This window comes from Puma concolor, chromosome E1 (assembly GCF_028749965.1).
Source record: "Puma concolor isolate L17-30 chromosome E1, mPumCon1.1.hap2, whole genome shotgun sequence".
Classification (NCBI taxonomy): Eukaryota; Metazoa; Chordata; class Mammalia; order Carnivora; family Felidae; genus Puma; species Puma concolor.
Window position 1 is genome coordinate 1779936 of NC_141680.1, and position 15603 is coordinate 1795538.

At 47.2% G+C, this 15603-nt stretch overlaps 1 protein-coding gene across 2 annotated transcripts in view; it reads right to left on the minus strand.

Moving 5' to 3' along the window:
- RABEP1 (rabaptin, RAB GTPase binding effector protein 1) overlaps window positions 1–15603 on the minus strand; it is a 103822-nt gene that overhangs the window by 21645 nt on the left and 66574 nt on the right. For both annotated transcript variants that reach the window (XM_086685677.1, XM_086685676.1), the window contains 5 exons: window positions 15026–15186; window positions 10453–10572; window positions 5549–5684; window positions 2529–2707; window positions 558–689 (listed from right to left, as the gene is read on the minus strand). In XM_086685677.1, coding sequence (XP_086541803.1) covers window positions 558–689; window positions 2529–2707; window positions 5549–5684; window positions 10453–10572; window positions 15026–15186 — 728 coding nt within the window. The remainder of the gene's footprint in view (window positions 1–557; window positions 690–2528; window positions 2708–5548; window positions 5685–10452; window positions 10573–15025; window positions 15187–15603) is intronic.

Consider the following 15603-nt stretch of genomic DNA (forward strand, 5'->3'; position numbering starts at 1 on the left):
AGGGGGCAGCGGGTGGATAGGCCGCGGATTGGCCACCTGCGGAGGTGCCCGCTGAGGGGGAGGGGTGTGTCTGCGCGTGCGAGCATGGCCCCGGTGCCACGGGAACGCCTCTGTCCACGTTGGGGCTGCCCGCTCCACCTGACGCCCCCGCCGGAGACCTCAGATCTGCTAACACGGGGGGACATGCTGTAGGGAGTTCAGTGTTTGAACACTTCACACACTCTCTTCTAAACAGAAAGCTCCAAGTATTAGCAACATTTAATATTCACATCAGAAAAGATTTTACAGTTTTATCATGTAAAAGTTTTCTCCTACGGTTTTAATTTTGGAACCACGGGGAAAGAGAACGTCTAATGACTTCGGAGATGGTGACAGAAGCCACCACGCGTCTCCAGGAGCACCGCCTAGGGTCTAAAACAGACATAAACACTACCGTCTTGTCGAATGCCACGCGAGGAGCTGCCTACGTCCTCCCCATGAAGGACGCACCCGACGCAGGAGAAGCGACACGTGGTCATACCACGTGCGCAGCGACCCTGAGGGCAGACTCACTATACCTCCTCGTTTGACAGCTGGGCTGCAGATTCCTCCTGCGCTAACGCGCACACCACTGGCGCCTTCACCTCCTCCTCGACCTCTGCTTTTTTATGGTCCTTCCTCTTGTTCAATCTCTGTTGTTCATCTTCCTCCTGAAAGTCACAGAAAACGCATACATGCGTTACCCAGGGCGGTCCACACCTAACGATTCATACGGTTCTTTAGCCACTCAAACAAAGAGCAAAGCCTTACGAGGAAACTGGACACTGAGGCCTGTTTTGGGATCGCATCTAAGGATATCCGGTCAGAACAAAATGTTGTAATACTAGAGGCACAAAGAAGCAAAGCCCGTCATGAAGACAAACCAGGACACAGGTTCCAAGAAGAGTGTCCACGTGAAAGAAACACGAAACAAACCGCCCCCCTCTTCTTCAAGAGAGAAAACTTACATGAACAATTCTCTGGGTGATGAGAGAGACCGCGAGGGCAGGACGCAGCCATCAGAAACACGTACAAATTTACGTGGAACACACAGGAAGGCTTGAAGCTGATGTGACAGTGAGCTCGACAAACATGAACAGGCTACCTCAGTGCCCCAAATGGCCTCATGGGAGGGACAATCACAACACAGACAAGGATGGATGAGGTTCTGCGGCACTAAAGGACAATCTCATCGGGAGGAGCTAGAACCGGGGCCAGAAGCAGGTCAGCCGGGTCTGGAAGCGGCAGTGACAAGAGCCTGCCGGCCGCGTGAGAGCGGCAAGCGAGGGTCCCGGGAAGGCAGGCGGACGGGGCAGTGTCGAACAATCTCCGGGGCCGAGAAGACACAGCTCGGGAAATGAGAGGTGAAGACTGGGGCAGGGAGTTAGAGATCTGTCATCAGCCCCCACCTCATCTGGAGAGTTCTGGTGTGTGTTCCGACACCCATACCGCACGCAGCTTTACATGTAAAACCTTAGCACGGCGCTGACATATGGAAAACCCTCCGTAAATGTTAGTTAAAGGCCTTAAGTGACCGGTTCCGGCATTTAGACGGTCTTAGCGGACAGCAGGAGGGCATGGTCAGACCTGTACTTTAGAATCTAAATCCTCAGGGTGGCTGTGTCTGCACAAAAGAAGGATGAGTCAGAATTAAAACAAAAGACATTTTAAGGACAGAACATCTGAAAACCAAAACCCAACCCAAGTCACACAAGGTCACTTGAAAGCGGCTCACGATGCCTAGAAAGCTTCCACGCGGCTTCCCCGGGGAGGTATTTGCACCCACGCGCAACGCACTACGGGGCACCAGCTGCACTGCTACCGGAAATGGAAAAGAAACAAAGACGACGGGACCCGCGTGGAGAGAGCAGGGAGGGGGGTGGCGCGGCACTTAGCGAGGCCGACGGCTGCCTGCGGGAGCAGGTGCCCCGCCACGTGGTGAGGAGAGGAGGCCGTGGAGTGCCTCTGCTACAGGCCTGCGCGACACGAGCCAACCCGAAGACGCCCTAAAACACGGCAACGCCCGGGAGGCGGCCTCCCAGGCGACGGCTGCGGATGACACGCGGTCGTCCCCGAAGGGAGGTGACCGGCGGACTTTATCGCTTTGCCTTCGCCACAAATTTCTTTGGCAGGAGATGTATCTGTGTACTGCTCGTGTCGGCTCAACAGGTTTTAAAGGTAAGGAGAAAAGAGGGTCTCGGGCGCGCGGCCCGCCAGGCTCTGGCCTTTTCAGGCCGGTCCACACCTCCCTCCCCACGCGGTCCCTTCCGGTGCGGCCGCCGGGGCCATGTCACGGAGACGCGGCCCGGACAAAACTAGTCCGGGAGCCCCGGACAGAGCCGCGCAGAAGGCTCTTCTCAGAAGTGCGCACCGTTCCGAAGACGGTGGTGGCTACATGGGCTCTGTGCCCCAGACGCAGCCATTTCCAAAGCCGCGGACCCACGCCCCTCCGCCCGCCGGAGCTGCTCCGACTCCGCGGTCGTGGGGTGGGGGGCGGGGGTGCCGCTCACCTGGTCTCTCCTCCGCAGCGCCTCCACCCGCCGGAGCTGCTCCGACGTGAGCACGACCTCCATGCGCTGCATGTCCCTCATCAGCAGGCGCTGGGACTCCAGAAACTGGTCGTTGGCTCTCTGCCACGTGTGCTTCAACTGGTTGTGTTCCTGTCGCTCTTGTTCCAGGAGCCGGCACACTGTCGGGGACCCCCAACCAAGACACCGAACTTGAACGGCAGACCATGCCCGCGGCACGGAGCTGCCAGACCGGGTCTGGCCACTGGCCTGTCCCGCCGGAGTCGGGATGAGGACCCAGGGCTGACCGGCCGTGGGACACACGGCAGCTGTCCCGCCTCTCCCAGAGCAGACCCTCCCCGAGCCCCCTGTAATGGCGGCGTGGACGAGGGGCCCCCGTGCTCAGGAAGCGCTAGAAACCCTGGTTAAATGAATCTTTGAAGGTTCCTTCCCTGCAGGACCTGGAGCTCAGCCTCTCCAGCGTGTGTTTTCTCAGAGGAGCTCCCAAGTTCACATGACCGGACGTCCATTCCCACACCACTCACCGCACACGCGTGCTCGGGAACGCGCCGTAGGAACGGCTGCTCCGGAAGCCGAAGGCACAGTAACCACTCCCCAGCGTCCTTACACACACGCTGATACACCTGTCACCCAGAGACCCGCCCTGAGCCCAGGCCGGCCCTGACCGTCCAGGATCAGTCACGGGTCCCGTGTAATGGCTGGTCCTGCCGGTACTCGGCGCTCGGCCGTCTTGGACCGACAAACGAGCGGGTGGCATCGCCGTCCCTCAAGCCACAAACCCGAGAGAACACTCGTACCGCTTTCTCGTCTCGCCCCAACACAGCCCTCTGTGACTGTGCCAGGTGACGGCCAGCCTCCGCCACCTGCCTCGGACCAGCCCTCACGGCTCAACCGGTACGCTTCCCGGCCTGTCCTCTGGACTGCTGGCAAACTGAACTTTCTGAACCGCACAACTTATGTTACCACTCGCAGTTTAAAGCCCAACAGAGAGGCCAAGCACGAGGCTCCATACTGTCCAATGCCACTCAGACAGAAGTCCAGGACAGGCAAATCTGTAGGCACAGAGAGCAGACTGGCGGCTGCCGGGAGCTGGGGCGGAGGAGGACATGGCGAGCGACTGGGAACGAGCACGGAATTCCCTTCCGAAGTGGTGAGAATGTCGTGGAATTAGCGGTAACGGCTCACACCACACCTTTGTGAGAACAGACTTTAAAAGAGCCAACACCATGGCATGTGAATTAGGTCTCCATAAAGCTGTCATTTAAGAAAAACATTTGAAAGAAGCTCGTTCCTGCCCAGAGGCCAGAATCCGAGTCCCCGGGCAGAAGGCGTCCACGACCCAGGTCACGTCAGCATGTCAGCCTCTCCCATCACGTCTTGCCCCGCTGCCCTCACGTCCTAACTTGGCCGGAGCTCCTCCTTCGCCTTGTCACACCCAGGCAAATGGCCTGGGACATCAAGTCCATGTCTGGCCACCTGACAAACACCCACCTCTCTTTACAACTTCTCTTAAGAAGCTCACCAGTGGCACTGCCGCCTCCAAGCCCAGCACCCGTGACCGGCCACAGCGGTAACTCGGTGGCATGGCTACTGTCCCCAAGTCAGGCTGCAGGTTACACGGATGCTCGACTGTTATCGGCCTTCCTTTCACTGACCTACGATTTTTGGTGTGAGTGTTCCAGAACGGAAATCGTCCCCTTACTCGTTTTAATGAGACTTCTCAGATCCTTTTCCAGATGTGTCAAGGGGATTAAGGGCCGGGCACACCGTTTAAATGGAAATCCCTACTTCTTTTGGACATTTTCAGAGTTTGCATGTCTTTTCGATGGCAGCAGCACATATGAAACATGCTTCCAGAAAGCCAGAGACTCACTCAAGCTTTGGGTCATTTTCATAACATTTTGTGAGATAATTCCGTAGGCCTTTATAATTTCAGCTTTCCACTCCCGGGGGAAAGAACGGACTCATTCACAAACCTAAATTACTGGTGGAAGAGCTGTATTTCCCACGGCACTTGATACACTTAAAAGTGCCCACTGTGGGACTCTGACCCCACAGTCCTGCCCTTGCCCGTTAAAATATGTTACTAGTATCGCCCTCAACGTGGACGAGATTTCAGGGGGTCCATGCATTTAGGTGAGGAAAAAAGCTGGATCTTCATTTTCACTAACTCCTAACTGAAATGTATCATTTCCTTTAATTATAAAATGTGGGCAAGCAACCACAGTAAGTATGACAATACTCATGACGGTCACCAGCACAAGCCGCGGATGTGACATCTCTGTACAGCAGCTGCAGATCTTAAAAGATCACTGAGCTCAGTGCTTCAAAATTACAGTAGTTACTTTTTATTTAGTGCCTTAATAAAAAGCACCCTTGTTCCTGTATCTTAAGTCTGCAGTCATTTGTATTTTGATCACCATTTTATAGTAAGTCGTTTCTTCTGTATTTACTATTTTAGGGACTAAAAACATGATCCTAAGGGGGTCTCACGAGACCGCCAAGAGAAGTTCGTGACACAACAAAGGTTAAGAACCCCAGCAATTAAGACTCGCTAGCAGAATTAAAGACAAAAGTGGATCTTTATTTTAATGGGGAAAAGATAAGCCTTCTCCCCCAGGCCGGGGGAAAGAGAGTCAATTTCCGCAGAACCCCGCTAGCAGCCTCGTGAAATCAAAACCACTCCTCACAAACGGAGATGCTCCTCGGTCCTCGACCTGCCCTCCGGCCCCACTTTCCCTTTGGTAGAACTACCTCCATCAAGTTGGGTCTGGGGGCAAAAGCAGTTTAAGCAGAAGTTCCCGGCCCTCCTGTCTCTCTGCCCACACCTCGCGCCTTGTGAAGCTGTTCCATTACAGCCGCGAGTCTTTAGGCCTCACGGCTCCCAGGACAACACTCCCACCGACTGCAAGGCTTCCGGTGAATCCCTCATGTGCGGCCTCTCGGATTTGTTCTGGTTTTCTCAGAGACCGAGACTAAAACTACAGAGGATACATACTTACCTTCGTGCAATTCCTTCCGAAGTTTCTCGGCATCTTCCTGTAGAACAGACTTCTGAGTGTTCAGGACGGCTACGTACATCTCCAGATCAGTCCTGCAGGATTTCTCAGCTTCCAGATAGTGATTCAGCTCCTTAACCTGAAACAGAATGCGATGCTATTGAAGTAAAACCTACAATAGTTTCTACTCGAGACCTACCGGCGATGTATATGTATGTATATCTGAACGTGCCTTGAAAATAAGTGGAGTCTGTATTTACATAAGTTGAAAAAGTTAAACAATTTTTAATTAGAGACACACACACACACACAGTCTTCTTCATAACTGTATCCCCAGAGTGACACCATATGGGACACTCCTGTGCCTCGCTTTCCAAAAAGGCAGCTCCAGGGTGTAACTCCCAGAGCAACACGTACACGTGCTCATTTTGCACGTCACGGAGTTGTTGCAGGTTCTTTTCAAAACAGCAGTTAATTTCTAAAGATAAAAACAGTACCACACTCTTGTGAATTTGCTTTTCTTTGATTTCTGGTGAGGTGATCCCAAATGCCTTAAACTTATAAAAAGGGCACATTTCGAACAGGCACACACATGGGAAGGAAAAAAGAGGAAGTCATAATGGAAAAAATAGTCCCATGCTGTAATAAACACAAACTTGGAGGCGAGTGTGGGGTATGTTTTAAAATCACATCTTTTAAAGTTTACTTATTTTGAGAGAGTGAGAGAGAGCACGAGTCAGGGAGGGGCAGAGAGAGGGAGACGGAGACAGAGAATCCCAAGCAGGCTCTGCACCATCAGCACAGAGCCCAACGTGGGGCTCGAACTCACGAAACTGTGAGATCATGACCTGAGCTGAAATCAAGAGTCAGGATGCTTAACCAACGGGGACACCCGGGTGCCCCTAAAATCACATCTTTTAAAACATGTCTTATTCCTGCTTAACAATTAACTGTAATACTCAAATATTACCAAGACAGTCTCGTGTGTGAAACAGTTATGACCAAAGTGAAATGCAGTCTTGCCCCAGAGACTGATCACAGAATCACTTGGCCTGTCTTATAAACCGCCCATCCTAAGTTCTGGCTACTCGTGTCAGCTTTTTCCGTGGTTACGTCCAACTTCACTTTCAAGGCCACTTCCAAGCTTCTCTTCTTCCTACTTCTTCAAACTTGAAAATGCTGGCGGTCAAGTTTCCAGTGAACTTGACCACGCGTTAGTACTGGTCACAGGCTAAAATGATTGTTGAAGCAGCCACCTGACGCTTCCCTGGATGTGGTCACACGACCGAAGACATGAAGCAGGTGTGACAAAGCACTGACTGCTGGGAGGCATGTCCCTGTCACTGGAGAGGGCTGGACTCCAGCCGGTGATAAGGAGAGTCGGTGTGCAGACACACAACGGTATACAATCACTAATTCGACCTGCTACTACTTCTTAGCGCAAATGCCTGACTCGATTTGTGATGAATGAATCTCTAACCTCTGAAAGCTACTAAGCAGAACCCTGGGAAAGTGGTGCCACAGTATGTGAATGCCCTTGAATTCCATTTGCCCTAACACATAACAAAGCCAAAAAACACACGGACACCCACAAAAATCTAGGAGAGAGCTGGAGGGTGGGGTCAGGAAAGCTACCTCTAGGGACACCTATGGTACCAGCATCGGCGTGTGACAGAGGGAAGGGAAGCAATGACAACCCCAAAGACCCCGTATTTGTCAACTGGGGCTCCAACCGGACAATGGCAGCTGAAACTGCAAGAGTTTCTCGCACATTCCAGTAGTGTGTAAACATGACCAATTTGTGTGGTGGACTCACAACCTGCTGAGGGTGGGACACAGCTCCCCTGTCACGTTCACACCCGGGTCGCTGTCCCGTGTCCGGGCAAGTGTCTCCACCCTGCCTTCCTCCAAACTGTCCTGGGTACACTTCTGATCCGCCACTTCTCCGCGTGAATTCTGGGATCCACTTACCATTTTGCTTATTAAACCCTATTGGAATCTGGGTGGAATTCTGAGTTTATAGATGAATGTGGGGATATACTACGCGCCTTGTAATACATTATCTTTTCATTCCGGAACACACGTATTCAGACCTTCATTATAATGTATTGCGTAAAGATCTTACCCGTTTTTGTTTAGATATATTCTCGGGTAACACAGAGTTAGGCTTTTTTGGCGTTTTTGTTTTGCTTTTGCTACCGTGAATGGGATCTTCCCCCCGTTGGACAGATTACTGGGGTACACGAACACTATCACTTCTGTCTGTTGCTCTTGTTGGGACAACGTTCTTGAACTGTGGTCAGGTCTGACAATGTGTTTGTACGCCGTCCTGGTTTTCTACGTAAACCACCAAATCAATTTTGTTGTTTTCATTCCGTTCTTAAGCCCATCTCTCCGTCTCGTCTTGCTGTGTCATCCAGGGCCACAAAAACAATCCGCACAGAATCAGCTCACGTGGTTCCTGTCATGAATGGTAAGGCTGCTGAACACTCCTCATTAATGATAATGTTTGCTGATGGTTTGATAAACAGTTCTCATCAAGTCACTGGATGTTTAAATTTATCAGATGCCTTTCTGAAGCCAAGAAGAACACACTGCCCTTCTCCTACAATCTTCTCATGTGGTGCGTAACGATAGTGGGTTTTCTGGTGATACACCCTCCCTAAATTCCTGGGAATGTATCCTATTTGGCTGTTTTTCTTTTTTTTTTTTTTAACTACACTGTTGAGAATTTTTGTTTCTACGTTAAGTGAGATAGATCTAGAATGCCTTTCCTTCCTACCACTTTTCTGTGTGCTTGTAATGAAATCACGAAGGTCTCACAAAATCAGCAGGAGACCTTTCCTCCTGTTCTCTAACACACTTTGTAAAATATAAGGATCATCTCTTTCCAGGTTTGGAAAAACTTGCCCGCAAAACCCGAACGTCTTTCAGAGAGGAAACAGGAGAAAGGAAGATTTGACTCTAAATCTGACTATAAATTCACTTTCTTTAATAGTTACTACTTTCGGGGCGCCTGGGTGGCTCAGTTGGTTAACCGTCTGACTCTTGGTTTCAGCTCTGGTCATGATCTCGGTTTGCTGAATTCGGGCCACACACCAGGCTCTGTGCTGCCAGCATAGACCCTGCGTGGGATTCTCCCTCCCTCCCTCCCTCCTCCCTCCCTCTGCCTCTCCCCCACTCTCTTGCTCTCAAAATAAACTTAAAAAAAAAAAAAAAGTTTTCATTTAACCAAATTTCCTTCATTTCCTATTTGTTGGTATGACACTGTTCTGAGTATGTTTTGTTTTCAAGTCTCTACTGATTTGTGGTTATGTCCCCGTTCTGATTTGTAATGGTTTTTTTTTCTTGATGAGTCCTATTGGAGGTCTGTCTTACCAGCTTTCCCATTTTTCCCATTATGCTGACATTCTGAAGTTCTCTTCTGCTTTTCTGTTTCACTCATTTCTGCTCTCACGAATATTATAGATTTCCTAGTGTTCACATTGTACTATTGTTTGTTTTTTAGCTTCTTGAGTGAGATATTCAAATCACTCTAAATATCTTAGAATTCCTTTTTCCATGATTTTTTTCCATTTCCAGAGATTTTATTTTAGCTGCCGTTTTACTGTAAATAATTTAATTACAGAGATTTGAGTCTGCATAACAATCCTTCAAAACATGTTGACGCTTCGTGTCATTATGAGAAATATCATGTACCTGAAACTAACAATACTTTGTCTCACACACTGTCCTAAGCGTTCTATAGAATCCTATTAATAGCCTTACAAGGCATGCAGTAGAGGTATCTCCATTTTATAGTTGAGAAAACCAAACAGTAAGCTTAATTTCCCAAAGGTTCCCCCTGCTAATAAATGCTGAGCTCCTAACTCCTACACTCTATGACTACAGGAGATACAGTCCCCCTTTCCTGGCTACAGAATTCTGTGTGTCTGTTACATCTAAATTATTAATCTGGTTATTCAAAGCCCCCATATCCCTACTAATATTTTTTTCTGCCCACCTGATCACTTGCTATAAATCAGTTCTAAGCTCCGACTATAACTGTGAAAGTTAGTTTCCCCTTAATTGTCCCTTGTAGTTCACATATTTCAAGGTGTGTAAGAAACATTCAATCATGACTGTCTGATCCTACTGATGGATTATTAGATGGGGTCTCTCTATTCTTTTTTCTATTACATCCTAAATGTTTCATATCACAGCTGTTATATCAACTTTCCTTTGGTTAGAATTTATACGACATATCTTTAAATATCCCATTATTTTCAGTCTTATAATTTTATTTTAGGTGCATCTATTATAATCAATATAAATTTACGTTTTTAAAAATCCCATCTCTTTCAGTAGGTGATTATCAGTTCACATTTATTAGGGTCACGGACACATTCCCCTTTCCACACTCCTATGCTGTGCTTCTGTTTACTGCCTTTTTTAAATTATTTTTTCTTTCCTACTTTCAATTAATTGTTAAAATTATCGACATTCCCTCTGCTGTGTCTTCATGGCCAGCAAACCCAGCCATGCTCTAACCACATCATCTCTCAGACATCAATTCTGGGGCCAGCTTCAGGGAATGAAGTCAGCTTGGACCCATTCATTTTCCTCAACAAGAAAACGGATGAGATCAGGTCTCATTCTGACAAGAAAATGAACACTAACTTTGTACCAAAGCAAAACAAAACGGAGCACCACTATGGTGATTATTTAAACTATCCATACAGACAAAATCATCTCCAAGCTTTTTCTTTTTTTCTTTTCTTTTTTTTTTTTTTTTTTTGTATTTTAAAGAAACCAAGATTCTTCGGATTCACAGTCTGAATGCCAGGGTCTGCCCCTCCATGACTAGCTGTGCTCATGGCATCAGGTCAGGGCATTGGGTGCAAGAACGGGCTACAACATCTCACAACCTTTGAGGCCTCCAGCTCTTTAACCTTGTCTTCAGCCTCCGTCAGCTTCTCTTTCAGAGCCGCAATCTCCTTCTCCATGGGCATCACAACAGATCGAAGTTTCTCAGCATCCTCTTGGGCCTACGGTTAAAAAGAATTAAATGCTACAACTTACCGGCTCGTTGCTTTTCTGAGAAACTCTGACTCGCACATCGTTAGACTGAACACAAGTAAGCCACCAGGCGCCGTACGAGAGCCCGTCGAACTGAACCACGTGTGCTTTCCGGTGCCGTAGGACCGTGAAGGCCAAGCCATCATCCCAATTTTCCCAGTGTTCCACTTAGAAATGGGAGTAGGTAGGAAAACGGATTCACTATGACACTGCTGACTTTTTAAATCAATTCATTAAATTCGAAAATACCCTATATATAAAAGTAAATACACATAGCACTTTAATTTTTACAACTCTAGTCACTAAATTCAGAACATCATACTTTCTTTGGAAATGGTTGGATGAAAGTACTGATTAGTTCATAAACATAAAAAACAGCACATACTTTCTAAAATGTTACAAAATTATGTTGCTATTAAAAAGCTTTCATCTTAGTTATTTCATTTAAAAAAACATTTTTTTGGTGGGGGCGCCTGGGTGGCTCAGTTGGTTGAGCGTCCTACTTCAGCTCAGGTCACGATCTCGCGGTCCGTGAGTTCGAGCCCCACGTCGGGCTCTGGGCTGACGGCTCAGAGCCTGGAGCCTGCTTCCGATTCTGTGTCTCCCTCTCTCTCTGCCCCTCCCCCGTTCATGCTCTATCTCTCTCTGTCTCAAAAATAAATAAACGTTAAAAAAAATTTTTTTTAATAAATAAATAAACTTTTTTTTTTAACATTTATTCATTTTTTGAGAGACAGAGCATGAGTGGGAGAGGGGCAGAGAGAGAGGGAGACACAGAATCCGAAGCAGGCTCCAGGCTCCGAGCTGTCAGCACAGAGCCCGACATAGGGCTCGAACTCACCGGCTGTGAGATCATGACCTGAGCCGAAGTAGGATGTTTAACCTACTGAGCCACACAGGCGCCCCCATCTTAGTTATTTTAAAAGAGTAGTTTAAATATTATTTTACGTTTGATACCTAAATGAAACAAACCCAAAGAAGGACTATCATATCGTTTTCTGTCCTTCATTCTCAAAAACATGGATTAAAAAAAAATAACATCCTGGGGCGCCTGGGTGGCGCAGTCGGTTGAGCGTCCGACTTCAGCCAGGTCACGATCTCGCGGTCCGTGAGTTCGAGCCCCGCGTCGGGCTCTGGGCTGATGGCTCAGAGCCTGGAGCCTGTTTCCGATTCTGTGTCTCCCTCTCTCTCTGCCCCTCCCCCGTTCATGCTCTGTCTCTCTCTGTCCCAAAAATGAATAAACGTTGAAAAAAAAATTAAAAAAAAAAAAAAAAAAATAACATCCGAAAATTAGTAAACTGGTGAGAAACTTTTATTATACATATATTGTATACGTCACATATGTGTATATTGTGTATGTATGCGTGCATATGCATGTGGGTGTGTGTATACACGTGTGTATAGGTACGTGTTTGTGCGTGCACACATATGTGTGCATACATGTGTGTGGTGTGTGCATATGCGTGTGTGTGTATATACAGGTGTATATGTGTGTATGTATGTGTACACCTGTGTGTATATATATACACAAAGGCAGACTTAAAAAGTTAGCTTTTTCCCTTCTTAGTGAACATGAAATTTAACCTTATTCCCTAAACTTAAAGAGCTCAAATTGATCCTCAATTGTTCACGATAGGGAAAATATCATTTATGCCCAAATATGAGTGGGGCTTTTCCCCAAGACACATCTCTCTCAGAAAAGAGGGATTCACTTTGTTTTCCAGTCCTTAAAAAGTCATTGAATCATTTATTTTATTTTTAACTAAGTACTGTTTAGAAAAGGCATGTGAGCTTAAATTATCTTCTGTCTAGGTTAACAGATCTGCTGTGCTGATAAAAAACAGCAGGGGGGAAAAAAGGAGGGAAGAAGCAGAGAATTTAACATAGACTGAATTATTTAATGACGCAACGATGACCCCACAACTAAGTGTTGCATATCATTATAAACAAAACTTATAAAGATGATTTTTTTTTTTAAATGACAGAAAGGTCATTAAAAACACGGAAACTCTGGGGTGCCTGGGAGGCTCAGTCGGTTGAACATCTGACTCTTGAGTTCGGCTCAGGTCATGATCTCACGGTCATGGAATTGAGCCCTGCCTCGGGCTCCACACGGGCACGGACAGAGCCTGCTTAAGATTCTCTCTCTCTCTCCCTGTCTGCCCCTCCCCCACACGCACCTGCACACGCGCTGTCTCAAGAAAGAAAAATACAAAAACAAAAAAAACAAAAAACAAGGAAAATTTATTAAGGAGTGCATCTGTCATGATGAGCACCGGGTGACATATGGAAGTGTTGACTCGCCGTACCAGACACCTGCAACTGATACAACACATAGGCCAACTGTACTGGAAGCAAAATAAAAACAAGCAGAACAACAACAAAAAAGTGTCATCCGCATATAAAGATTTTATGGATTAAAAGTTGATCCTATGACTTACTTCTCTCCTATTGCTTTACTGCCAAGGCCATACCTTCGGTGTCCTATTGAACAGACGCTGTAACAGCCAGCATCCTCGTGTGTTTCATCTTCCAGGGAAACAGTTCTGTAGCAATTACGGTATTTACATTTTCATTTTTGATAAACAATGAGATAGGGAACTTACTTGCCTTCTATGAATTTCCTTAGGATTGTTTTTATGCCTGGGTGTTGCATTTTATTAGTCACCTCATCAGATTTATTCTTTAAAACAACAACAAGGAAAATTTGGGCCAAGAGGAGCCTAAAGAGACACGTGGCATCCTGCAATGTGGTGCCTGCATGAGATCTTAAAAATAGTGAGCCAGGGCATCAGGTAAAAACTAATGAAATCTGAATACAATGAACGGACGTTAGCTCATCACACTCAATCCTGGTTTACTAGTTGTGACGACGTACCACACCAACGTGAGATACTAGTAACTGGGAAAACTAGACGTGGACCACACGGGAACTCTGTACTATCTACGCAATCTGACTCCGTAAATCAAAAACTGTTCTAAAAAATAAACTTTAGTTTATTTTTTTTTTTTTTAAGGTTTACTTATTTTGAGAGAGAACACGCACGTACACGCCCAAGCAGAAGAGGGGCAGAGAGGGAGAAAGAGAATCCCAAGCAGGCTCCACGCTGTTAGCACAGAGCCTGACAAGGGGCTCAATCCCATGAACCGTGAGATCGTGACCTGAGCCAAAACCAAGAGTCAGACACTAAACTGACTGAGCCACCCAGGTGCGCCAAGTTTATTTTAAAAATAAAAATAAATTTTAAAAGCAACAAGAAGTGGCACGTTGTGAAAAATCATGAACAACTGGAAACAAGGATCTCCTGTCACGGCCTGGACCGGAATCTCCAACGACAGCATCGAACAGGAACTATCTCCCAACAACCTGAGGGAGGGGACTGTGGACAACTCTGTTAGATGGCTAAGTGACTCTAGTGGTGAGGAAGATGTCGGATCCTCGTGAAGATGCTGAATTAAAGTCTTCTCCTGGAATAAAATGGAGTGGAAGAAACGGTTCTTCGTGTTTAAAGCTTCTTTTTTGGGTATTGGGTTCTCAGATGATTTTTAGGTTATTATGAAAACTAAATCACCTTCTAAATACACAAAAATAGTCCTCTGTGGACCGAGGGTTGGGAACCAAAGATGATGATTAATACGAATGAAAGATAAAGTCAAAATCTAGTTATAATTGTATATATAATGTGTGATTTAAAATAGAAGTATGTACACACATCAGTAGCCTACAAGTTTATATAATTAAACTGGCCAAAGAGCTTTCACTATTTTCTTCATGAAAAAATACTCCACCTTCTCCACCGCCCTATGTTCAGGCATCTTGCTATGTTCCAGCATAATATGCGGTACATTTGTCTCACGGGAACCCAGGGATACTGAGAGAGACGGAAAATCAACATCTGTCCTGAAGGTCCGGCTTAGACACACTCACCTGGCGGCCACACTCCTCCGATAAATATTTATGAGCCCCTGTGTGCTAAACACTACCGTGAGCACGCAGGACACGCAAACAAACGAGGGTCCTGGCTCACGGAGCTCACGTTCTGGCAAGGAAGGGAAGGCATGATCAACAGGTGAACTCTGTGTGTGCTGTAGGAAAGGACAAAGCACCGCAGGATATGGCGATGGGCGGAGCGGTGGCAGGTGCAGGGGGGAGGAAGGCAGGCTGTTGTGCTGAATGGGGTGGTCAGGACAGGCCTCCTGCAGTGAAGACATTTGTTTCGGGATGTGAAGAAGGGGCAGGGAGGTCAGCCACGCACACGTCTGGGGTCAGGGAGTCAGGCTATCCAGCGCTACATTTACGTGTGTGTCCAAACAATCCCCCAAACAGAAACCAGGAAAGTCCGCCTATGGCCACAGTAATGCGGGTGGAGGCATCCTGCCTTCGAATTCGAATATTCCTACAGGTGAATACGTTCCTCATACCTTTTTCATTTCGTTTTCTAGATTCTCCTCCTCTTGACCTTCCGACAGCCTTCTCCTTAAATCCGCTATCTCCCTCTCCGCGGACTCCCGGTACTGTGCCCACTGGCTTCGCTCCTGCTCCAGCCGCAGGTGAAACTGGTGCTCGTAGTCACGGACCGTCTCTACAAAATATCACCAAAGATCGCAGGTCTGAGCGCTCTGAGGAAGAATGTTCTGGCACGCTGAAATTTTAAAAGGAGTTACATAAAGAGTGTATGCCTGGATTCTGGAAATCATTGAATTCACTTTAAAAACAAAACAAAACTGGGGCGCCTGGGTGGCTCAGTCAGTTAAGCATCTGACTTCAGCTCAGGTCATGATCTAGTGGTCCGTGAGTTCGAGCCCCAGGTCAGGCTCTGTGCTGACGGCTCAGAGCCTGGAGCCTGCTTCTGATTCTGTGTCTCCCTCTCTCTCTGCCCCTCCCCCGTTCATGCCCTGTCTCTCTCTGTCTCAAAAATAAATAAACATTAAAAAAAAAATTAAAAAAAATAAAAAACAAAACAAAACCAACTAAAACTCAAGCAAGATTTCTGGTTCTT